General features: G+C 40.1%; 1 protein-coding gene across 1 annotated transcript in view; it reads right to left on the bottom strand.

The window, feature by feature from the left end:
• The window catches only part of CDH11 (cadherin 11), a 98,562-nt gene that overhangs the window by 30,684 nt on the left and 41,117 nt on the right, over positions 1-26,761 (bottom strand). Inside the window, exons 2-3 of the mRNA XM_072117491.1 lie at positions 11,455-11,840; positions 758-1,052 (exon numbers count right to left, since the gene is read on the bottom strand). Coding sequence (XP_071973592.1) covers positions 758-1,052; positions 11,455-11,682 — 523 coding nt within the window. The 5' untranslated portion in view covers positions 11,683-11,840. The remainder of the gene's footprint in view (positions 1-757; positions 1,053-11,454; positions 11,841-26,761) is intronic.

Here is a 26,761-nt window from a genome sequence, read left to right as displayed (position 1 = left end):
AGACAGAACCAAATCATTTTAGATGTTTTTTGTGGCAAGAATTGAAGCAAATAGAACACAAAGATTTTCTCTTCTCTACTTATAAGAATGGGCATTACTACCATTGTAGCAGCCGCATAGGCTGCGGGCCTGGCAGTCAGACTAGTTGGCGCAGAATAGTGATAAATGAAGGATGCACAGCATGATTGTATCCAGGGCCTCCTCCACAATTCTCATGGAAGTAATACCACATCTGGGATGCACTGTATATGGGCACCCTCATGCAAAGGTCCAATAATATGTATTTCAGCTTGTGATGTACCGTACATGTTCAAGTGGAGAGGGGCCATATATGAGTTCACAATATCAGTTTTTCCACTTTGTGGTGTGAGTGGTACAACTTAAATTTACATTTCTTCATGCTTCATAGCTGAAGTCCCATATGATTTCCTCCACATACACAACTTTTGTAATAATGCACCTTACAAAGTATAGAACCCAGGCGATTTACTGAACATGCTTATAACATATTAGCTAAATTGTTGGAGATGGGTCTGAGAGTTTTTAGAATAATCTTCAGGATTGTGTTTGCAGCTCTAAAGTACAGTATAACACATGATTTAACTCATATTCATTAAATGATAAGTTGTGTGATATGATTAGATAGTTATATAACTTTTTATAAATATATATATGTATATATAATGATTTTTACAAAAAATTGTGACATCTTCACAAATAGTATTGACATAGGTGAAGGGTTTGAGGAAGCACTTACCCACGCTAGACATCTCTGGAACATCTGCATGATAGTTTTCTTGTAAAAATTCTGGAGGATTATCATTGATGTCCTGGACCTTCACAATGAATTCTGAAGGTGGTTCCAGAGGTTTATTTGTTTCCCGGTCAACTGCTTGTGCCATTAATGTATACTGAGCTCTTTCTTCCCGGTCCAAGGTTTTTGTTGCATGAATGTTCCCTGATTTGTCATCAATAACGAAAATGGTCCCTGCTCCTTCCCCTGAGAGTATGTACTTAATATTCCCATCCCCAGAATCAACATCTGAATGAAGCTGAGAAAAAAACATATAGAAATTAGTATAATGCATTATTTTATTTATATACACATGAATACAACTTGTCTTATTTATCTCTATCAAAAGGATTGATGTCCCTTCTCTAAGGCAGCAAAGTGAAAAATCTCCAATTTTTCAGTTACCCTCTAGCTGTATGAATATAAGCAAAATAGTGCCAAACCTGCTACTCTATAAGGGGAGCATTTATAATTGACTTTCCGTCAGTTATTTTGATGATTTTTTTTAGTTTGCTGTGCATTGTGCACCATATCTACGACGCGTCAATGCCCAAATTTTGTTTCTTTTGTAAAACTCTTTTACCCATGGTAACCGATCACAGCTCCCATTTAAAATATACATGAGCACTGGTAAAACGGAAGCTGAGCTGTGATTGGTTGCCATTGGCAACTAAGCACATTCTTACTGTTAGGTAGCTTGATAAATCTCCCCCACTGTGTTATCATATAAAAATTGGACATATAATAATGATGCATAATGGAACTTTATATATCTTACGTCCATAAACCTATACAATAAATTTTAGCTATCCAGCTGGATGCTATAGTTTTCATAAAGGATGATGAATACATTCATAATTTAAAACAAATCGGACAGATTTATCAAAAATGTCTTATAGTCAGACAGTGTAAAGTAAGACTAAATATTATTTTCCAGATTTATGTAAATTTAGACTAAATATGTTTTGCCATATTTATTAAAGTGCCTGAAGCTGATTGATAAACCTGGCACAGTATAGTTTGTGTAGTCTAACTTTACACCTCCTATAAGTTGACTGTGTTTAGGCAAAATGTTGGTGCATCAACACAATGCTTCTTTTCCCAAGAAGTAACCCCCCCTTTACCATGCCACACTCCGTCTGGAAGCAGGGGAGCTGCATTACACACCAACTATGCAGCATAATCAGTTCTTTCTGCAGTAAACAGCACAGACATAGTAACATAGTGTTGGTGTTCTAAAGCATCCAGAGCAGTTGCTGCTAATGTAAATCTTACAACTTTTTTCTCTTATTTCTGAATAAAGGAGCACTAGAGTCATCCCCACACTAGGAATAAAACAGCCTATCCATTTTATCTATGGGCTTCCATTTATATATGCAATCCTACAATTCTACTAAGTATCATAACATTTTGCAATTCAACTAAAAATGTACTTATAATATCATCTGCAAAATAGCTTGAAACAGTATATAACAATAATACATAGGATTCAGCTCAAAAAATGCAGCCCAAACTTTTTGATAAAATCATAAATCTCAGTCTTGTCCAGGAATGCCCTCGACAAGGCAGGAAAGTCTATTTATGGTTGGGCTTTCTATAAGTCCTGCTCCTTTTAGGCTGGAACAATCAGTGACATTTTTGAAAAAAAAAAATCAATTTTCATTCAATGTTTTTTTTAAGTAATGTCATGGATATACTATATCATTAAAAGGAACATAGTGAAATAGACTTAAAATATAAAAATGATGGTTCTAATGATATTCCTTTATTCTGACATTTTAATTGATCACAAAGGACAGTGATAACAAGGTATATAAAAAGCTCCAAGATGAAAGCAAAAAATATAAGTACATAACCTGTGCTTTTTGGATGTTAAATAAGAGGCGTCTACTTTGGTTTCTGGTTTTGTGAAATATTAGATTATATTTATCATGTGCAACCAACACATCATATGTTTTATATTAGTGGTAGCCAGAGTAAAGGAATTTTACTTTACTTGCATATTGATTTACAATAAGCCTAACCCCATTTCACCTGCAACAATCAATTATAATAAGTTAAAACTGGCAGTAAACCCTCATGTGCATGAAAGTTGTTCACGTCTGCATACCACTTGTTCAGGTGTGAGCTGACTGCATGGGCAGCAAATCTCAGACCACATTTAAAAATGCCTATTTAAATGAATGGGGCAGATTTACTTACCCGGCCCATTCGCGATCCATTAAGGTAGCTCCTCCGACGTCCACCAGGTGGCACTGCTGCACTGAAAAGCATCGGAACGTGACGGAGTTCCCGGAGTGAAGGTAAGTGCAAGCTCCGCGACAGATTTTTTGTTTTAAATGCAGCGGTTTTTCCAAATCCGCCGGGTTTTCGTTCGGCCACGCCCCCCCCCCCCCCCGATTTCCGCCGCGTGCATGCCTGCGCCGATGTGCCACAATCCGATCTCGTGCGCCAAAAACCCAGGGCAATTCAGGGGAAATCGGCGCAAATCGGAAATATTCGGGTAACACGTCAGGAAAACGTGAATTGGGCCCTTAGTAAATGACCCCCAATGTGTTATGAGTCATGCAGTAATAGATGAGCCCTCCTTAGTGAAAGATATCTCTGTAACCATTCCCAAGGGTCAATATTGTGATTCTGAATAGTGAACACTGCTCTTTTATCCCAATATGATTTCCAAACTGATTATACCCTCTGAAGGGTGTAATAATTTCATTCTGTCCTATTGACCTCACAAATTCTCCATTTGGATACTACCTCAGTAAGTAACCAAAAGTAGCAATGCTGTGTAAGGAGTGGGGACCACCCCTGGTGGAATCTTGCTGTCAGACTAGGGGGGACCACACCTAGGCTAGGGTAGGCACTGTGCAGCAGAGTAAATAAGAGTAAATGTCTGGCAAAAGGCAGGGCACAATACTTGGGTCTATCAGAGCCCCTGCATGCAGCCTGTGAGTTATTCACAAATAATACCGGCTACACGGGTTCCTCAGGGAAGCTGCTTCCTCCGGAGCTGTACTGAGGCTGCACTGCACACTGACAGCCCCTCCCTCACCTCCTGAGCGTGAAATAGCCTCCCACTCTCCCTGTAAAATGCTGCCAGAGACCTGTATTGTAGTCGGAGAAAGGGGCGGGGGTCTCCAGTATTATAGCCTGCTCTGGGGTCTTCAGTATTATAGTCTGGAGCTCTCCACTACTACAAACATCTGTCAAGAGGTCTCCGTTGTTATACATCTGCTCTGGGGTCTTCAGTATTAAAAGCCTACTCTAGGGGGAATCTTCATTTTTTTAATCTGCTTTTTATTCAGCATTATTATTGTTTTGTTTGAGCACTGCATTGTAGTCTGCTCTGGGATTTAGCCGTTATTGTACAAATGTAGTATTTGGTTTCTGGGGTTGCATTTGCTTTGCCTCTAGTTAATAGTGTGACCCCATGAATTTGAGCGGTATGACAATATGGTCCTTGGAACGATAAAGGTTTTGCACCCCTGGTCTAGATGCATTCACTAAATCTTGACTGTCTTGCGTTATTCCTACCCAAGACAGATGCCATGGCTGCCTCTATCACCATGTCGGGCTCCCATTGAAGTGTGTGTCAGCAACAAAAATAGCACACGACAGTGAGCTCCAGTGTTACTCTCAGTATAATATCCCAGAATTGGGGTCATTACTACATTAGATGGGGGGTATTTATTAGACACTGGCGTTATGTGCACAAGTAAATTATGTTATCCCCACCCCCTGGCACCCGCCCGATTTATCAGGAGGCTCAGACTTCATAATAAATCCCAGGGGACAATTCTACTCCAGGCCAAACTGAATGTGCCAGGAATTATTTCATTGCTTCTATGCTAGACTTAATACCTAGGGGACGCAGCCATCCCCGGACATCGAAGTTCACCACACTCCACACCTAGTAAGGACTGGTTTCTTTACATGTATTCCCTGATTAAATTACATGGCACAAGCTTTTGCTGTGCAGGCATTGTCTACTAGGTTATTATAGCCCATGGGTTTGACTCTTTATGCGTTCACCAGATCCCTTCCATACTATTCATTACACATTGGGGGTCATTTACTAAGGGCCCAATTCGCATTTTCACAACGTGTTATCCGAATATTTCCGATTGGCACCGATTTTCCTTGTATTGCCCCGGGATTTTGGTGCACGCGATCGGATTGTGGCGCATCGGCGCTGGCATGCACGTGATGGAAATCAGGGGGCGTGGCCATAAAAAACCCTACGGATTCGGAAAAACGGCCGCATTTAAAAAAAAAAAAAAAAGTGTCGCTCGACACGCGCTTACCTGCACCCGGCCTGGCTTGGTGTACTTCAGTGCAATCCGATGGACTTCAGCGCCGCAGCGACACCTGGTGGACATTGGAGGAACTGCCTTAGTGAATCCTGGCCGGACCCGAATCCTCCGTAGAGAACGCGCCGCTGGATTGCGAATGGACTAGGTAAGTAAATCTGCCCCATTGTCTCCATATGTCCGGGCATGGCTGCTCTCTTGTCTGTGTACTATCATTGTAACTCTGCAACATAGTTATGTATTTTAACCATGTTTATGTGTTGTGACATGTATTCATGTATGTGAATACAGATTGTTATATATATTTTATCCTTACTTGGATATTATAGTTTTGCTTCACTTTTTCTCCTCCTTTGAAGAGTACAATAGGTTGCATATATCTTGTGGTTATCTGGGGCATCTGACCAGGTGTGACAATGTATACAGGGCCCTAAAGCAATTCTGGGAGCAGGTCCTCCCGATTTTCGCCGTTTCTTTCTCTTCCTACTTTTTGTCAAAATTCGGCTCCAGGCCAAACTGAATGTGCCAGGAATTGCTTATTTCAAGGCTTCAATGCTAGATTTAATGCCTACTCACCCTAACATGAGAAAAAGTTCTACGTGAAATAGGCCTCCTCTCCTCAGGGGCCCATAACAGTTCTGTTAATGTGTATTACCAAATGGTTTGACATGGATATACTTGTAAAAAGCATTGATTTACATCACATAGAAAGCAATGGCATCCCAAATAAACACTGACTGACCAAATAGAGATGATTTTGCTGATAAACATTTTCCTGACACCCAATAGAGAAAAAGCACCACCACAATCAACACTCAGAAATGAAGCAGTATGGGATGGCTGAATGTTATATAAATGGTTCAATCTATTTTGTGGCCTTGTGATTACAGTAATCAGCACTGTAAGCACCAACTATTTTCATTAATCCTGAAGTCTCCGGAATCCTCTGAAATTCTCAATATATATCAGTATTATTAAGACTGACTGTAATTGATAATGTTCTTGAAAAACTAAACTATATAGTTATCAGTATAACATATGAGAATGATTTAAAATAAATCTCCACTTTTATCACCATTTTTCTGAGCTACATGTCCTCTGCATAGACATAAAATATATGTATGTGACTATGCTGGCGGCCGCTACACACCACTAGAAGGAGATTAGGTGCAGTGTAAACATACTGGGCTCCTTCATATGCAGTTCTAGTTCCTATGCACTAAAAACTCCCCAGACTCTCCTACCGCTGAGTGATGGCTGTAGTGTGTTTCTGATTGGATAGTGAACCTGTCACTCAAAGTTGTGTGCCACAGATGCATCCAGTGCAGAGATCTCAGCAGGCCACAGCTGGGATGACCTGGCCTGCTGTATGTACTATAGCCTGTGTCAGAATACTGGGGCAGGTTGAAGCTGAAATCTAGAACAAGTCTGACACAGTAGATTGAATTAAAGGATAGCCATTTTTACATGATGACAGGTTCCAATAGCCTTTGGCATGTTAATTTTAAAATATGCCTGTGTCGTGCATCTGAATAATTCCACAGATTTTTAATTGTTTTATTAGCATTAGCTGGTTCAAAAATATATAATATGTGGGTCCCTCTAAGTCTTCAAGGATCAGTACCCACACAGAAGGAAAAAGGGACAACAAATTAGCTAAACTGTTTCTAAAACATGGTTCATATTATATTTACAGCCTCTTTATAAAGCATCACACAACACAAACAGTGACTAGTAGTGACTCAAAATTGCCTTGAGTCAGTCTCCTTTTAATTTTCACAACAAAGCCAAACTTCCTGCAATGTGCTACAAACAACAACAAAGTATGTGACAGCTGTTACTATAAGAAATATAAGACACTAAAGCACTAATGGATCCAGCAGAAAAATAACCCTAAGCACTTTTAACCTTTGGTCAACTTACTATACACATCCCATGGTCAATGTATTCATCAGTAATAACAATAACGATATCATAATTATAAAAAGAGGCAATTATGTCTTAAAATACAGTAATAACACTCTAGTTAGTAGATCTGCTGCTGTGGTATCATTAGATGTTAGCAAATGTGCAGTAAAGACGTTTGCCAAATGGACAAATCTCTCTACACTAGAACATTTCTTGTTTGCCCTGGAGAACACCCTCTCGAGACTTAGGGTACAATCACACATGGCAGATAGCAGCACAGTGGATGAGATTTTAACAAGACTCTTCCTTATACTGTGTAAATGAATCCATAGAGAAATTGAACTGTAGTATAGTAACTGAAATACACTGAATTTCCTGCTAGAAATTCCACTTGTAGAAAATTTAAAGGGGGTTATCAGTTAAAATGGGTTGGCCACTTATACTAAACTTTAACCGGGTAAGCATAAAACCTTTACCCATGTTATACTTCCCATGTTAAAGCTTACTTGGAGCCGCAGGTCATATGACACAACAGAACTTTCTGTGATGCCATGCAGCCCCCCCTCCATCCATCAGAAACCAGCAAGGATGTGTCACAAGAAGTTCCTAGTCCTGCTAACCTAATTTAATAGGGTAAGTATAATATGGGTGACCTACGGTTTTATACTTATCCTGGTTAAGTTTAACATAAGTATCCAACTCCCCTTAATAAATTAATGAATACTTGTAAACTACTGTTGTAGTATACCACTCACAGAGGCGTAGTCGCTAGGAAAAGTAAGATTTATTCAGTTGACCGGGAGCATTTACACCCAAGACGCCTTGCTGAGAATGCTCAAAGGGGGGAGGGTCCCACACATCTTATATACATGAATTATCAGAGCTATACATACATGTTCAATCCTGACTGGATGGGTTAACCTTATTCTATAGCCTATTGGTTAGTACATGGACAGCACATGGTCAGCTAGTGATCTGTTCTAGATATCATATAGCCAACATCTGGCAAGCATCAGCCAATTTTTTTTCTTGTCCATTCTAATTAATGGTCACTCAGGACAGTGAGTGCCACCCCCGCCCTTGGGATGTGCACACAAGGAAATGTAGTGTTTGGCATAACAGACGGCTTTATCTTTATATTTTAATTTCTACTACACTACAATGCAAGCACTATAGATGTTACAGAATCTTATCCAAAACCCTGAAGAAAATCCAAAGCCTGCTGTGCAGATTTTGTATCTGCAGGTTGTCAATTTATCTTTTTGCCATAAATTTTAACATTCACAATGCATGGTGGAAAATCTATATTAAACCTGTGGTCATTAAGCTATAAATTCTGCATCAAAATGCATCTTTGGCGGCTATAGATTTGCTGTGAATCTTCCACTTTAGACGCTCAGCAGTATATCAGCCCCATGTGGACAAACCTATCAGGTAATTTCAACGAGTAGACATAAGACAACATTCAATCATTACAGACTCCAAGATCTGAGATGAAAAAAAAACTAATCATGCTGGATCCCTATTTCCTGTGTACCTCCCCTTCAACAAGGGGAAAAGCAGAAATCAGAACTCCAGTGTACAAGGAAAACACTTTCTTATCATTATGTGATGTGTAGCCTTCATTTCTCTTTGGTAGTTATCTCTGCAGTCCGTGGCCCTTTCTGTGCCTTGTGTAAAGGATTTATACAAAAACCCATAATTCTATAAATAAATGAATACAACAAAATACAATACAAAATGGAGTTTAAATTGTCTGCTTTAATGAGTCCTGGAGTAGGCTAGGTTATTTCCAAGATGGCCACCACAGGTTACTATAACTCCCATAAGTTCTCAGTCACAGCTCCTCCATCTTGTGCTCTGCTTCCACTGTTGATCTAACAGACTGTTCTGCTCTGTTATCATAGTAATAATAGTCACTGCACATTGCCCCACTGAGATGGTGTCTCACCACAATTCTGGCCCTACTGGATGTGTCAGTATCACCTGTCATGTGCTGCCTTCATGTATATCACCATCGAGGTTTTTTTATGTAAAAACCACCTTTCCCCTACAAAATACAGTTCTATGTAAATAAAACCCTCTTCTCCATTTAAAGGTTCTGTATTGCATGCCCTGACTCCCTCCAACATAGTCCCATGTAAATGCATCTACTCCATCCCCCCAAACCTTCCAACATGCAAGCCCATGTAAATACATTTCTTATGCCTCCTATACTCCTGCTGCAAGCAACCAACTACAACCAGGGCTGCTTCTGCCATCAGGCAAGGTGAAGACCCCGCCTCAGGCGCCCGATAGCGGACTCCATTTAAGAGCGGCATTTTGCCGCTGGTAGCACGGACTTGCCAATGGCTGGCAGGTCTGTGCCACCTGTAAAATAAATTACATTGCCGCCTTTAATATATAGGCAGGGTGGTGCAGCACATCGCACCTCTGCAGGACACAGGTCGGCGTGATGACGTCACCACGTGCCGACCTGTGTCCTTTCACAGACATCGCACCTGCTGGCTAGAGAAGATGAGGGAGCTGCGTGGGAGCACTGAGTGGTGAGTACAGTAGGCAGTGTATACTGTGGGGGATCGCTAGAACATCCTCCCATCTCTCATCACGATCTTTGTCCTCAGGACACAGATCGTGATGAGACCATGTGTAGTCACTGCTTTCCCCAGCAGTAGCTTCACCCTCCTGGAGTATAAGATTCCCGGAGGCTGAAGGCGGAAGGATCGTTGGTGATGCAATGGTCACATGACCTGCCGGGGAAAGCAGTGAACACACAGACCTGCATCAGTGAGGTGAGGGGGGAGACATGACAGGGGCTAGGGAAGGGGGAGAACATGGGGGGCTGTGTGGGCACATTACTTACTGGGGAGCTGTGTGGGCACATTAGTTACTGGGGGGCTGTGTGAGGACATTACTTACTGGGGGGCTGTGTGGGCACATTACTTACTGGGGGACTGTGTGGAGGATATTACTTACTGGGGGGCTGTGTGGAAGATATTACTTACTGGGGGGCTGTGTGGGCACATTACTTACTGGGGAGCTATATGGGGACATTACTGGGGGTAGCTGTGGGAGAAATTACTGGGAGGCTGGGGGGCACATTACATTGGGGTTCTTTGGGGGAAATTTCGAGGGGTTGTATGGGAGATATTACTGAGGGTAGCTGTGTGGGGGACATTACCGGGGGTAATTGAGTGGGGCATGTGACTGAGATGAGACTGTATACGGGTGGTGGGGGAGCAGAGGCTGTGTATTCGGGGGGGGCGTAGGCTGTGTATAAATGGTAGAGAGGAGAGGCTGTGTATATGGGGGGGAGTGGCTGTTCATTATTGGGGGAGGCTAAACTAGGGCACCTAATTGAATTGCTCTATATGCTCTAATTTGGGTGACTAAAGGCTGTTTTATGTTGGGAATAGTTTGTTCAGTCATGTTGTGAGGATAATATATATTGGAATCACAATCCATTATACTGTAAGCAACTGTGGTATTTTTAGGGGCACCATGGGGAGTTGTACTGCATGGAGTTGAAGACATTTCTTTGTGAATTCAGAGGAAAACTAAGGCCGGAAGAAAGCGTAAAGAAATGCCCTTCCGGATGGAGTAGATGGGCACGTGTAAGGTACTAGAGGTCACTAATATCTGTGACTAATGACTACTAGTGAATAAGGTAGCATCACCAGGGGCACGCACGCGCACGTGTTAGCGCGGGGGGGGGGGGGCAGCATTTTCAAGTTTCGCCTCAGGCAGCAAAAAGGCTAGAATCGGCCCTGACTACAACCAAACATGGTGATGACCACATGACCTGTCGAGGCAGGTGCAGGACATGTGGTGTGGACATGTGGCCATCTTTTGTCCTGTGTCTCCTCCACAGGGACAAAATCAAGGGACTGATTAAAGGGTCAGTAGCATTTTAATTCAAATTCCTCCATAGGATACATACACATGATCAATGCATCTTGGTCAAAGCCTTAGTCATGATCAGATGACATATTCCCATAAAATTTGTGTGAACTAACAAATAATTTTTAACAGCCCAACTGCCCTATGGAAGGATAACAGTACTGTCACCAACATATAACAGTAACTTCCATTTACACCACAAGTTACAGCTGTTTCTAAGGCTTAAAAAATTATAGCAAAACAGTGCCTCTTACAGGTTAAAGACTGTAGCGCACAAAAGTTCCAAAATCTATTTAAGTGATATTTGGCATGTAGATCTTTATATAATAATGGTTATATACACACAATGTTATGTTATTTATGTATGTTATCTATACAATATACTGTAAATATATGTTTTTTATGAATTGCAGCTCTATTTCATCCAAGTGAATTTAGGATAAACGGCAAAAACAGACACAGGGTCAAGTACACGTGTAAATGATAGCCACAACTCCTTTAATGTACCTGATATGGTAATAAAAAGAAGAAAGTGAGTCTTACCCGTCCAACAAGCACAGGATCCGGTCCAGTATATTCTTCTATTACAAAAAACTGATTCCATACCCATCCCCTCTTGGACCTATGTAACACTTGTCCTTCTTTGCCCTTTTCATGGTGACCATGAAATGATTGCCTTAATTTACTGCTTCTTCTGGTAGATGTGACATGACTACAGTATGCGATGCCCAGACATAAAAGAATGGCATGTAAACAAAAGTCCTTCTTCATATTTGGTAGTAGTGGATAAACAGTCCTTGTTTCCTACTCTAAGACACTCAAGATAATGCAAACCCAACGGCTAGCAGCAAATCCGACATGTAAATGTCATTCCAAAGGTTATATCCATAACGTAATTCTCTCTTCTTTCCCAGTATCCTTTGTCAATCCTGAAAAAAAAGAAGAAAAACCTTCTAAATATTGTATAGCCAAATTCTTATTAATACCACTGTTGTTACAGAAAGTTATCAATAAGGTGTTGTATAAGATGTCATGTGATTGGAATAGAAAACTCTTACAACAGTTTTAATACTATTATAATGCCATACAATGCTCATAATACCCAAAACTTGTCCCAATCGCCACCAGATTATCAATATCATCATATCAGCAACGATCAATGATTACTAAAAATATGTCATTGGTTGGTTACTAATTCAGCAGGTCCTAGGTTATTGCTGCTATCTGCACCTTTAAATATATATATATATATATATATATATATATATATATATATATATATATGTGTGTGTTTGTCAGCCATTCATCACAAAGGATGCTCTGTCACATATGCTGTGTATGCTCACACCCAATGAAGCTGTTAAACCCCACAATTTACAATCAGGCTCAGTAACACACAATATGTAACTGCCCTAAGTCTCTATACACCAACCAATAACTACAGAGCACTCAATGATGAAACAGAGATGAAAACTATCCGAAATCTGCAGTGAAGCATTTGATTTGAAAGGCTATGCAGTTCAATATCTACTTAAAGGAAACCTACCATTTCAGATCGTCGGTGTAAGCTGTAAGTACCGAGCACCAGCTCAGGGTGAGCTGGTGCCGGTGCTTAGTTTCGTTAGTGTTATAAACCGCGGTATCGCGGTTTTAACACTTTTTAAACTTTATAGCAGAAACTGCTTCGGCGCTGCGTGCGCACGATCGTGCGCGCGCCTACATAGGAAATGCCGCAGGCGTTGCGTGCGCACGGTCGCGCGCAGCGCCGAAGCGGCTTCTGCTATAAAGTTTAAAAAGTGTTAAAACCGCGATACCGCGGTTTATAACACTAACGAAACTAAGCACCGGCACCAGCTCACCCTGAGCTGGTGCTCGGTGTTTACAGCTTACACCGACGATCTGAAATGGTAGGTTTCCTTTAACCCTTTCACGACCCGTGATGTAATAGCACGTCACGGGTCGGCCGCGGGTGCATGGAGAGGGCTCACGCGCTGAGCCCTCTCCATAGCCGGTAAGTCTTTGCTGCATATTGCAGCAAAGGCTTACCGGTAACACCCGCGATCGGTGCTAGCACCGATCGCGGGTGTTTTCACCTCGATCGCCGCCGGCAATGCTGCCGGCGGCTTCAAAAGCATGGCGGCGCGTGGGCGCCGCCATCTTTTCGAGGATCGCCGCTCCCCGTGACGTCATCGGGGAGCGGCGATCCGTCGCCATGGTAACCTCGGGTCTCGCGAAGACCCGAGGCTACTTTTGGTTAACCCATGCATTACAATGTGCTATCAGCACATTGTAATGTATGAGGAGTAAAATCCCCATATACTGCCATACTGTAGTATGGCAGTATATGATAGGATCGTGCAGACCCCCTAGGGTTAAAGTACCCTAGGGAGTCTGAAAAGTACTAAAAGTAAAAATAAAAAAAAGTTAAAAAAAAAAAAATTATAATAAAAAACCCTAAAAACTCAAATCACCCCCCTTTCCCTAGAACTGATATAAATATAAATAAACAGTCAAAATCATAAACACATTAGGTATCGCCGCGTCCGAAAATGCCCGATCTATCAAAATATGATAACGGTTTTTCACTGCGTTTAATCCCGTAACGGAAAATCGCGCCCAAATTCGAAAATGGCACTTTTTTTGTCATTTAAAAAAATTAAAAAATTCTATAAAAAGTGATCACAAGGTCGTACAGTCCTAAAATTGATAACATTGTAAACGTCATCAAAATCCGCAAAAAACGACACCTCCCACAGCTCAGTACACCAAAGTATAAAAAAGTTATTAGCGCCAGAAGATGGCAAAATCCCCAAAAAAATTTTTGTACAGGAGGTTTTAATTTTTTTAAATGTATGAAAACATTATAAAACCTATACAAATTTGGTATCCCTGTAATCGTACCGACCCAAAGAATAAAGTAGACATGTCATTTGGGGCGCACAGTGAAATCCGTAAGATCCAAGCCCACAAGAAGGCGGCACAAATGCGTTTTTTTACCAATTTCACTGCATTTGGATTTTTTTTCCTGCTTCCTAGTACACGGCATGGAATATTCAATACCATCTCTATGAAGTGCAATTTGTTACGCAGAAAATAAGCCGTCACACAGCTCTGTACATGGAAAAATAAAAAAGTTATGGATTTTTGATCATGGGGAGTAAAAAATGAAAATGAAAAAACAAAAAAGGGCCAGGTCCTGAAAGGGTTAAAGGAGAACTCCTTTGTCTAAAGCAATTTGCTTTCCATAAGGAATTTTTCATCTTTGTTATTTTATGGAGTAAAGTGTTCCATGTCGATATAACTTTTCCAATAAAGAGAGATCTGAGTTTGAACGTTGCTATATCAAATGATAGCATTTCTTCTGAATGAATGAGTCTGGCAGGGTCTTGTGTTTCCTTAAATTAAGAATTTGGCATTAGTAAGCAATTGGAAAACTGCATTGACAGGATGAATTCTTTATACGACAGTGACTGGCAGGCAGTTCCTGGTATGGAGCCACCAGAGGGTCTTCTGGGATTATGATTAGACGCTTCTCCATTCAAATTCACATATCGGCAAAGGTTTTAAATTTTTTTTTTCTTGTTTGTACATCAAATAAATCTGCAGCCTTGGTGCTTGCTGAGCCTCACTAGCGGCACAATAATTGAATGCAGCTCCATAAACAAGATGGTTACATTTTATGCAGATGCTAATGGGCCGAGTGTTAAAACTGAGACATGCCGAGTGTCACTAAGAGGGTCGGCTGCACACATAGATCCCAATCCCTTTTATCTGCCTTTACAAGCATGCCAATGAACTTATTAAGAGTAAACTGCTGACAGTAATTGTTCATCATAACTGTGCAGTAAACAGATGTGTAGTATAATGAACATAGCCAAAATCTGCATATGCATTAAATATTAGGAAAATATTATAGACAGTATCACAGTTTTCTTTTTACACTTCCCACAGGCAAATTTGGTGTTGCCAAAGAGTGCTCATATACCTTGTCATATAGTGCTATGCATCATATCACCTAAATGACACCAAAATAACATCAATTTATAATATGTAAGCACTTTACTTAAGACAACATGGTCGTGATAGGGCTTGTAAACCCATGCTATTAAGTTTAAAGAGGCTTTACCAATTTGTCAGTTTATTCCCTATCCACAGGACAAAGGTATGCCCACCGATTACTAGAACATGAACCCCAGCAATCCAGATAACAGGAATACTGTTATCACTAATGGGTGTAACGAAGGGTTGAGCATGCTGCCTGCTGCTCTATTCATTCGTATGGAAGAGCTGGGAATTGGTTGAGTATGATGTAAGATACTCCCATTCGCTGACTTTGTGAGTGGTGGCGATAGCCAAGTGCTTGAGAATTTTCAATGATCCCATACAACTGAATGGAGTGGCAGGACACTTGCTCGTCATGCCACCCCACCTATTAGTGAAAACAGAACCCACATTTTCCAGATTCCTTGGGGTCACATTCCGGTGATTCGTTAGGATCTCACTAGTTGGAGGCTCAATCAAGCTTGTAATACAAACCCTGTGTATAGGGATTATTTTTAGAACTTGGTACAACCCTTTTATTGTTATTTATTTTATTTTTTTACTAGACTTCTCCAATACAATGAAACAACAGGGCCAAATAATAGCAGATACTTAAATCAGTGTCTGTACAATATAGTCATGTTATTCATTGGTCTTTAATCTGTGGCATTGGGGATTTTCCACAAACATAAGTTAGGCCCATCCACATACCTCCAATGGACCCGTCGTTACTCCGTCGGAGTAATGGGAAGACGGTTGCACATGACTGTTCTGCTCCATTAATCTCTATGTAGCTGACGGAGATCAGTCTCTGCAATTTTTGTGAGCTCCATAGAGATAAATGGAGCAGAGCGATCATGCGTGGCTGTCCGCTCCTTTACTCTGATGGAGCAACGACGGGTCTGACGGAGGTACATGGGTCCCCATCGGACCCCTTGTTTTCGTGATCTGTGGTGATCTCACCACTGAGACCCCCACCAATCAGCAAGTTAAGCCCTATCCGGGCCTAACTTGTGTTTGTGGGAAAACCACTTTAATGTCTCAAATTAATCCAAACTTGACCCATAATAGACAATAATGGAGTGGTGATGGTCCCTCATCATTTTACATAAATCATGTTGGTCCAATTTAACATATGTTTAGTTCAAAATCACAACTTATACTCTACATATTTTATGTAAGTGCACTATATTTAAGTTACATTTTTTTATGATTTATGTAAGTTACATATTTTATACCTCCTACATATATTCATCCAATTTATCTGATGGTCTGGTATGCATTAGGTCTTAGTAAATGCTAAATTAAAGGAATGTTACTTCTAGACGGGTAAGCATATGCCATCATTAGCACCAATTGCAGAGTAAATTAGCATGTGCGGATGAAAGGGCATTCTCGCTTCCACACAACACAAGTTGTTATCACTGTATGCACATAACTTACAGTATAAAAACCTTGCAAACACATCTCGTCAATGGATGACAAATTGATTCAAATTGGCAATGTTTTTCACACAATGAAAATTAATTTGTGCCTCTCCTCCCACCTATCCAAGAAAGCAAGTCTTAGCAATATTGAATCATCTCAACCAAAGACCAGTTTATTTCTAACCTCCTCTGCTAAAGAAAAAACAGAGAAAATTACGTAAAAGACATGTGAACCTAAGAAAGCCTTATAATTAGGTAACTTTGTATGGAGCACAACACACACAATGTTGTAATTCAATCAAAAAAAATAATGAAGCTTAAATGCAAAAACATGTGAAAAACTATGTTCTCCCCATGATCAATAGCTACATTTATCTGCAATGATTTGATCTAATTATTTCCTAAATGACTACAGGTGGTCTCCTATTTAAGGACACCCGACTTACAGACAACCCATAGTTACAGACGGACCCCTCTGCCCACTGTGACCCCGGTGTCTGTACTGAAACTTTATTGATAATCCTTGGTCCCATTACAGCAAACAATTTTGAAACTCTGATTGTCACTAGGGCAAATAAAAATTTAGTCTAAATCTACAATTGCTAAATATACAGTTTCGACTTGCATACAAATTCAACTTAAGTACAAACATATGGACCCTATCTTGTATGTAACCCGTGAACTGCCTGTATATAAATCTCTTACATTATTCTACAGGAAATTTGTTTGATCTATTCATTTTCATATAATGCTTCTGCATTTTGGAATAGTGTTTGTTAAATAAATAGTGACCAGTTCCTTTTTACCTAATTTTACAATATCAGGGGGGGGTGAGAGAGGGGGTAGGTAAACCTATAATTGGAACACAAACCATGCCCCAAAGAAGTTTTATAGCTGACTAATGAAATCATTAAGAGAAACTGGACAAATCCCTCACATGAAGAGAGAATGGCCCAGATATATTATTCTAGCTGCGTCAGTTTTTATGTCTATCTTTGCACTGCAAAGAAATTTTTTGCAGCTTAAACATGTATTTATAAAGTGTTTATGTCACTTTTGTGTCACGGCTGCACTTTGTTAAAACTGTGCACTTAAAGGGGCATGGTAGTGTTTAGTTGGAATTTGCGCTACATTTATCTCTGCCGCCTTGACACAATTTTTTGCATGCTGCAATAGAAAGTGCACCAAAAAGAAATAGGTGCAACTGTTTCCCATAACAATGCCTATTGCTTCAGATAATTAAACACCATGCACCACTATTGAATTATCTGGTGCACCTTGAACAGGAGTGTGGCAATCTAAGGGGGTGATAAACTTAATTTGGAAGATAGAGTAGCAATACATATGAATGGCACAAATAATTAAAAATCAATACAAAGCAGTAAATCATAGTACATTATTTGCCTAAATAATAAATTGCATGTCCTCTTACAGCCATGAAGTAGAGATATATATTAACATTATATCACATACCTGTCCAGCAAACAGCGCAATGAAAAGCAGACTTTGAGCAAGCTGTCAGACTATGAAACCATAGGCGACCTCAACCTGCAACATCCATGCAGGCAACCAACTGCCTAAATCAGATGAGCCGCCCCTGATAGCAGATGAACCTTACTAACAGACCCTGACAGACCATACAAGATGACAGGGACATCTTACTTACTGCAACAGACAGGTAATGGGGAATCTGAGATAGACCAGTGTTCACACTAGGACACTGTAATGCGTCAAGGCAACGAGACTCGAAAGAGACTAGGAAAACACTGAAGATGCATAGCACTGAGAGACAAACAGCAGCCTTAGACAGACAAGGGGAGTCAGACAGAACCGCATCAAAACCAAGATGGCAGAAAAGGTACAGAATGGAATCACTAGAGGGAAGTCGAGTAGTGTAGCAGAGGTCAGATATATAGAATAGCAATAGGGTAAAGAATAAGAAGACTAGTAGAACCAGAAAAATGTAATGGGACTGTGTAGATATATAGAGAAGTTCCTGAATGCCACCCCCAGCAGCTGGCTGGGTATCACGTGCTGTACAGGGTTGGACTGCAGAGAGCTGGATGTGGCTCAGTCAAACAAAACACAGCAGAAAACAAAGAGCTTCAGAATATGAAGGCGCTATACAAAATATCAATGTATTATTATCATTTTATTTAGCATTAGGAACCTTTTACCATGTGATCAGAGCCTTTTGGTACCCGCAATCGCCACTTTCATGTGTATCTCTATATCCATAACCCAATGCAGCATTCACAGACAGATGCTTTAAGGGATCATTGGTGTCCAATGTGATACATAAAGGCCAGGTCCACCAGCACAAAGAGAGCTCTGGTTAACTAGAGGATGGGTGTGAGTGACTTTTCTTTATGGTCGTGTACCTCAACTCATTAAGAACATGTTAAATTTCAATGGATAATCTCATTTGAGTGGAGCACTGACATTTTGTGGACTGTGTGAATTGGTGGCTACTGTGGGAGAGTGCCGATTCAGTAGCTCCTCTATCCTTGTTTTTCGGAGGTCGAACTTGCACAATATTTTATATGGAAATAACTGTATAAGTGAAATACACCAAAAATGAAAATATTAAATCAATATGGAGTGAATATACAATAAAGAGAGATGAAACATAAGATAAACACAGGATGCTTGTCTTGCTGTCTGTTATCTCCCAGGCAGATTCCCTTGTCTGCATTCATAGTTCTGGGGTTTCAGCTCACATTCTAATTACAAGCTGTTATTACAATATGCCAAAGTATCAAACACAATTAAAACCTAACAGCGAGAACCAGACAACACTCAACAAGGTTAATAGAATCCAGCAAACAGTTAGATGCAATATGTCAACTGCGTCCAATCAGAAGATGCCTGCCACCAAAATGCAATTAACCCCAGAATGTCCTGGAACTCTAATCAGTTCCTTGTTAAATATGAAGCATTATCTAAGCAAGTCACTCTACCTTCAGATTTAATCATAGTTATACTGGTTGTCACCAAGAAAGGACAACTAAAAATAGACTTTTATGGCAAATACACAAGCAGTGCTCTATATATCTGTTAGGGGGATATTACTTCTCTGACCCAAGAAGGACTGAGATCATAGAAATCTATAGACTACAATGGAGCATATAGGCAGCCAGATGTCATCTTCTTCTCTTTACCGTTGCCATAGTCTGGTTTCTATGGTTACCATTCATGCTGTTTGTGTGGATCACCTATATATATAACTAAATATCAACTAGACATTTCAAATATCCCTTTACCACGGGTCAACACCTATGAGTTCTCCTATACATTTATCTGCACAGCCAAGAAATTGAAGGATTATAGTTCTGATTTTTTTCATTTCATTTAAAAGGAAAAAACTTGTAGGCCAATGCAACGCTGGAAGTGTTAACCCATAAGACTCCAGTGGAAAGCTAGCATGGAATGGAGTTGTCTTCTGACAGACCTTTGGAAATATTGTCCATGCCTAAATTCTCTACACATGCCTAGTCCTTTGGCATAGGATTAGTTAACCCGACTTACCCTCTACAGAGCCCAGCAGAAGGCTTTAAGCACTCATTATAATCATCATACTTTGTAGACACATATTAAGGGATCAGTGCCCTTGAAATGCACATTAAATTCACCATATTAAACCAAGTCATAGAAGAGAACAGCACCCTCTAAATGCACATAAAATCACCATATTTAGCAAAGACGCCTTTGAAATCGCAGCCTATTGAAATGACTGTGGCATGCATCCACCATTAACAATGCTGATTTAATTGCCTATGTGTGACTAACACTCGGTTAAACCTTTCATTAAATTTTCGGATTAATTCTAACAAAACAGGCAAATGTTTCGTATAAATCTAATAGAAAAGCACATAATCACGAAAAGCCATTTCCAAATATTTCTCTGCTTTGGAATTAATTATTTTTCTGCAGAACATTGCTCATCGTACAGCCGTACTCAGTAAATGAGCAGTTAGGCCCATACCTCCAATCAGGCGCTTGCTTTCAACATGGCAAAGAGAGATGAAAACTAATTGCTAATTGGTAGTTATGAGTTCCTCAACATTTGCACTCTGTCAGTGAATATCTCCCACGCTGTCAGAATAATATTAACACAACACTTTTACTAATGGGAACCAGACTACAAAGTTAACACTTTACTAAGATGATTAAGTTTCTCCAGGTAAAGTGAGACAATGTGTAACACTCAGGATCATCACCTGAAAATGAAAAAGCTCATGGGATGCAGTGAACTATGGGTAATAACTAATATTGAGGAATCTACTGCTCCTATACTGAAATGCTTAACTTTCCCAGACTTTGAAATACTAATATTCTGCTGGTTTTGCTATTCAAGAAATGATGGTATTAACCTGTATGTAGCTGTAGATGGAGCACTGGCATATTCACACAGTATGCTTTCTGTGATTTTTTTTTCCACATTTGTTCATCAATTTTTCGTGGATGGTTTACATCTGTTAGAAGGCTGGGAGGGATGTATCTTTATTGCACAAGTTTGTGCCTGTTTTGGACTGTTTTGTGCTTTAGTTTTGGACTTGCTTAAGTTACCTTACCATGTGTTTAATCTTGCTTTTTTTTTTTTTTTTTTAAATTATTTTGGCACCTCCAGCGATCCCGCGCCAGCAATAAAGTGGAGTGTTTTTGCAGTAAGAATTCTGACAAAAAAGCAAGTCGCAGTTGATGAAACAGACTTAGTCACAGTATAACATCTGTTTGACAAGGAAAATTGGTGCCGAAATGGGAAACAGTAGCAGAAAATAGTCACAAAAAATCGGGGTAACAAATGATACTGAAGAAGCCGAGCCTCTCTCAGAGAAATGTACATTTGGTTAGGGACTCTCCCACCAATGATAGAACCAGGGTTAGAAGTTCCAGCAGGGTCAGAGTCAGGCAGGGTTAGCCTCTGTGTTGTAATTATGGCTTCCAGTTGTCTCCACAGATGCAGATCTCATCCCCAATCACTGCTCACACGCGCATTCTCCTAACACTGCTGGCACACCAGCTGATGTGAGCGCAGAGTGGGTGACAACGCGGCATGCTCCAGGCATCAGGTAGCTGTTAACCTGCTATTGTACAGCACTTTCCTGTATTAAGGCACTGTATTAACCCTATCCAGCCCACATTGTTAGAGTTGATAGTGTTCCCTCAGTTTTTCCTGCTGTTACCCTGCTGAGATGTGAGTGGTGCAAGTGCAATAAATAGGGCACATGTAAGACAGGAAGAAACATACTTTCATTAGAGGACCCTCCTCATACTATTTCCCTATATTTTTACTATCTAACATAAACATTATAATAATACATGGATTATTGAATACATATAATATTAATAGAAAGATTTGATAAATAATGAATACTTATAATACAGAAATAAGTAGAAGTCTAAATTAAAACTAAAATAGAAAACCTAAAATGAATTCATATACATGGGCTATAGTGATTGAATGTGTATAGATTGAACCGTATTACTATTGAAGATCTAGCTTATAGGGCTCTTGCTACATTTAACCCATGTATGTGCCCTTGGAGGCATGATAGATTCTGGGAACTGCTTGCACCCGCCTAATAGTCTGTCAATCATGCAGTTTGTAATCGCTTTGCACACACATAATAAAAAGCATCTAAAATCCATAACAATGACCCCAAAACATCTTTTCGTACAGCAATTCTTTTTCCAGAAGAGCATCTTGGCACCTCTCCAGATGATGGATGTCAGAATATATTGTGATGCAGGGAGTGATTGAAATTGCGGAAGATTTTTCATTTGCTATTTTCAGTATTGGCGTTTGGAGATATTTGACTCGGGGGATTTGCATAAAAGCGCACCTGTTCTCTGTATTCCTGTATACAGATCAATGCTCTCTAGGTCATCTTAATTCCAGTGCTCTCCTCACAATGTACTAAGAGGCAAAGGTTATCATCTTCTTCCACTACAACATTGCCAATAAGATAAATTCAAGACAAGGAGGATGTTAACTGTCATACTGTCTGCTGCTTCAGAACCTCTTATAAATCAGGATAGTACTGTATTGAATGACAAACAAAACCCTCCAAAATAAAACATGATTTAAGAAGGGTGATTTAGGAAGGGTGCAATACTGCATAAAGCACTTCCATGCAAATTGTTCAATCATCCTGCTAAAAATTCTATTTAGATGTGATAGAAATGTATCCACATTTAACTTGGCTCAAAGGGTGGTCCACATCAAGTTTACCCCTAAGAACAGAGCAGCTGGTTGCATATTTACCTTCTGCTTTTACCTTCTGTCCGTGCCATAAAGCATCTGACTATGATGGAACTATGTTCTCATGATAATCTGTGGAACCCCAAACGATATACAAGTTATCCTTTAGATATGGGAAAACATGTTGTGGCACTTGAACTGCCTGGAAAACCCTTTTAAGAAATTAGATCAGAATTACATTTACAATTTGAGCGTCTCTAATGAGTAGACAATGCTGAAGTTCATATCACCAAACCAGGTGTACATTAACGTGTCTCCACACTTCCTGGCTCTTCCAACAGAAAGGTTGCAGCAGAGACAGCTCATTAGAAATGTGTTGCTGTTCGGTTCCTACAGGTGTTCCCGCCGAGCTCCAATTTAAACTTGGAAATGATAACATCTTTACAAATGACACTCTCAGAATGGGGCAGATTTCCTATACTAAAAGCACCAGAATTAAGGTTTAAATTGTTACAGATAATTGATCAATATGCAGTGTGCCACATGGGGAAATGACGGGGGAAATCTAGATATGAAAAGATTCTGCAGAACTGTGCCCAAATTCCAGTGTAATTTTTGTCTCAAAGTAAACCAACGAAACGTAGGCTTCCAGCACACAGGACATGCAATTATATCGGACACAAACTGCAGTCCCGTGGACAGTTGCTTGCACCCCATGTGTCATCAGTGAGTGAGAACCTCAATTGTAAAAGATTGCACTAGCTTCAATATAGGCAGGAATAGGACCTGCTCTATTTTTTGCAACCCTGTGCATGGGACATTACAGTGTACCATTGCGCCATATTTATCATCCCAAACAGCCTACTTAATCTGGTGTATTTTAAAGGGAACCTGTCACCAGGAGACCCATTTTTAGCACTCCCCCAGTTCCCACAGAGCATAGACATACACTGCCAGTATTTTTGTATAAAAAATAGGTTTTACAGAAAAAAAGATATGTTATATTGTACCTTTTATTAGCATCTGCTGTGGGACTAGGCAGTTGCCTAATAGGAGGGGCTGGAAAGGACCTTGGGAAACATGTGACCTTTTCAAATATATGAATAACTCCCCACACTCGGGATTGGCTGTAGAGGAGCAGGGGGCGTCGCTAAGCCCAGTGATGGGTGTTTTCATATATTTGAAAAGGACACATGGAGTAGCTGTTCCCCAAGTGTGTGTGTGGGGGGGGGGGGGACTGCTCCTTTCCAAACCCTCCCATTTGGCAACTGCCTAGTCACACAGCAGATGCTAATAAAAGGTACAATATAACATATCTTTTTTTCTGTAAAATCTATTTTTAATACAAAAACACTTTGGCAGCGTATGTACTATGCTCTGTGGGGACTGGGAGAGTGCTAAAAATGGGTCTCCTGGTGACAGGTTCCCTTTAAGACGGTCTAATATAATATTGCATCATTAGTAATTCTGTCCCATTGAGTCATATCAAAGTTGGACAGGGACTTTCCTAAACAATAAAGACCAATATGTACAGTAAATCACAAGTCAACTTGGAGCTAACTCCGGAGACAGTTATTTATTACTATAGTCTACATATTGACTAATATAGAAAGAGCTCAAATAACATGCAAATGTCTTATTTACAGGGACATAACTTGAGTGGGTGTAGAGGGTGCAGTCGCAACTGGGCCCAAGAAGCGACTTTTCCAAATGAGAAGACTAGTACTATAAACCACATATTATAGTCGGGGGCCTGGCACAGACTTTACACTGGGGCCCATCAGCTTCTAGTTACGCCACTGCCTGTATAGTTGCATGGTAGTAACTCAGCCCATAGTATTGTATGGACGTCCCAATTCACACCATTTCAACACTCGTCTTGATTAGAAATAATGTGAGGCAGATCTTAGTTTTTTCCTTACACATTATCATGCTCCATCAGCTACTTAAATCTCTAATACCACAATAGAATAATATTAACAATAGAATGAGATTCCCTTTGAAGCATGCTTTTCAATCATTTCAAATGTTATCTTTCATCTCCGTAAAGATGATAGTTCTACAAGGAACACATTGGTTTCAAATGTGATATCTGATATAAGACCATGTTGATGTATTAATCTATTGCCGACTAAATATTCTCCAAATGCCATTCTTCAGATACCATGAAAAGAGTGAACATACTATCTTAATAAGGTGAATGTTAAAATATATATTCGACTAAGGCACATTGTTGCAGGTTTATAAATCTGTTTATGACACAATTGTAATATTCACCATAAAACTCTCTAAAACACCTTGTACCACAGTGACCACACTGGTATGACAAAAAAAGCAAAGGGTGTAGCAAAAGTTGCTCCAAAAAACACAACACACTCTGGATGATATTTTCTAGCATAAAATAAGCCAATCAATAGGAAGTGGAAAGTGGACATTCCTAAATTGCACCAGATTTCTCTTACAGCGTGAAGGCCGACCATCTAACTTTGCACTGCTTCACTCTAATTCACTTAAAATCTGCCCCATGGTCTACTGGAAAACTTAGAATCTCACCTACAATAGATCATGCCCAACTTTTTTTAGACTGCTGATAAAATTCCTTTTTTATCAATTGCTTATAGTAATTAGCTCTATTACTTCACATCTATGTTTATGTTGGTTGGTGGCCCTATTCACGGATTTACAGCCTCTGTTGAACTGGACTCAAAAAAACAGAGATTTGAATAATAAAAAATCATAAGTCACATTGAATCTTTTCCCACAAAATGATATATCAATCTGCTCAGCTCCTCCTTCTCTGTAACTTTCTGCTGCAGAGTACGCTACATGCTCATAGTGACACCTTAAGGAGAACATTTGTAAATAAAAGTTACTTTTTTTCTCATAGACACAGTTAGGGATCATTTTATTTGCAAGGATGTCTTACTGGAATGTATCAAAATATCAATGGTAGGGGCATGTTACCTTTGACTCTAAGGCTTGGTAAGTAAGCCATATCTTCACAGCGGCCTAATCTCAAGTGACACCCTTGGCCTTTTGTTCAGCGTTGTAATGCTCATGGTAATGGTGGCTATTATTTCAGAATAAGTGATGTTAAATGGACAGGCTTATACACCCAACAGCAGCTGAATCCTACATTGTATTTGCACGATAAAAAGATTACTGGGCCTGAAAAGCGGAGGACCAAAAATCTCACAGCTTCTCAGCCTAGCAAGTGAAAGACTCATTGTAACGTCACCACAAATCCAGCGTTCCCCAAACACTTGACAACTAGAGCAACGGACAATAGAATTTTTGTGTGGAACAAAACTATCCTTATCCATCAAAGCACATATCTGCTTCATTTACAAATGTCCTTCATTGTTCCTGTATAATTCCCTAGTAATAAGACGGACTCCATAGATATCTGCTATTACTTAATCTATGGAAAGAATGGATGACTCTGGATAAGTCAGATTCACATATGCTTGATCTCTGTAAGAGATCTTGAGTCCAACCATGCTTTTAACCCATGGGGGCAGATTTACTTACCCGGTCTATTCGCGATCCAGCGGCGCGATCTGTGTGGAGGATTCGGGTTCTGCCGGGATTCACTAAGGTAGTTCCCCCAACGTCCACCAGCTGTTGCTGCTGCGCTAAAGTTCGTCGGAATGCGCTGAACTTCACCAAGCCGGGCCGAGTGCAGGTAAGCGCATGTCAAGCGACACTTTTTTTTTTTAATGCGGCGGTTTTTCTGAATCCGTTGGGTTTTTTTTACGCCCACGAACTCCTGATTTCCGTTGCGTGCATTCCGACGCCGATGCGCCACAATCCAAGCGCGTGCGCCAAAATCCTGGGGCAATTCAGGGAAAATCGGCGCAAATCGGAAATATTCCGGTAACCCGTTGGAAAAACGCAAATCGGGCCCTCAGTTAATGACCCCCATTGTGTTATACTTTCTCTAAAATGTCTACATCTGATCTTGAGGGACAAGTTACAGCAACAAAAAGTGCTCTCTGTGGTAACAAGAGGCATTAAAGGAAACACATATATAACTAAACTCATAAAATATCTAAAGCCATCCTTCTTACCTTAGGTAAGGTTATAAGTGCGATATTCTTAAGGGGGCAGTCTTAAGCTTGCACATTTTATTGATCCTTTTTCTATCTGTCTATCAATCTTTTATCTATTTGAGAAG

This window comes from Engystomops pustulosus, chromosome 7, assembly GCF_040894005.1.
Source record: "Engystomops pustulosus chromosome 7, aEngPut4.maternal, whole genome shotgun sequence".
Taxonomy (NCBI): Eukaryota; Metazoa; Chordata; class Amphibia; order Anura; family Leptodactylidae; genus Engystomops; species Engystomops pustulosus.
The sequence above is the reverse complement of the archived record's forward strand: the minus strand, read 5'-3'. Positions and strand labels throughout refer to the sequence as shown.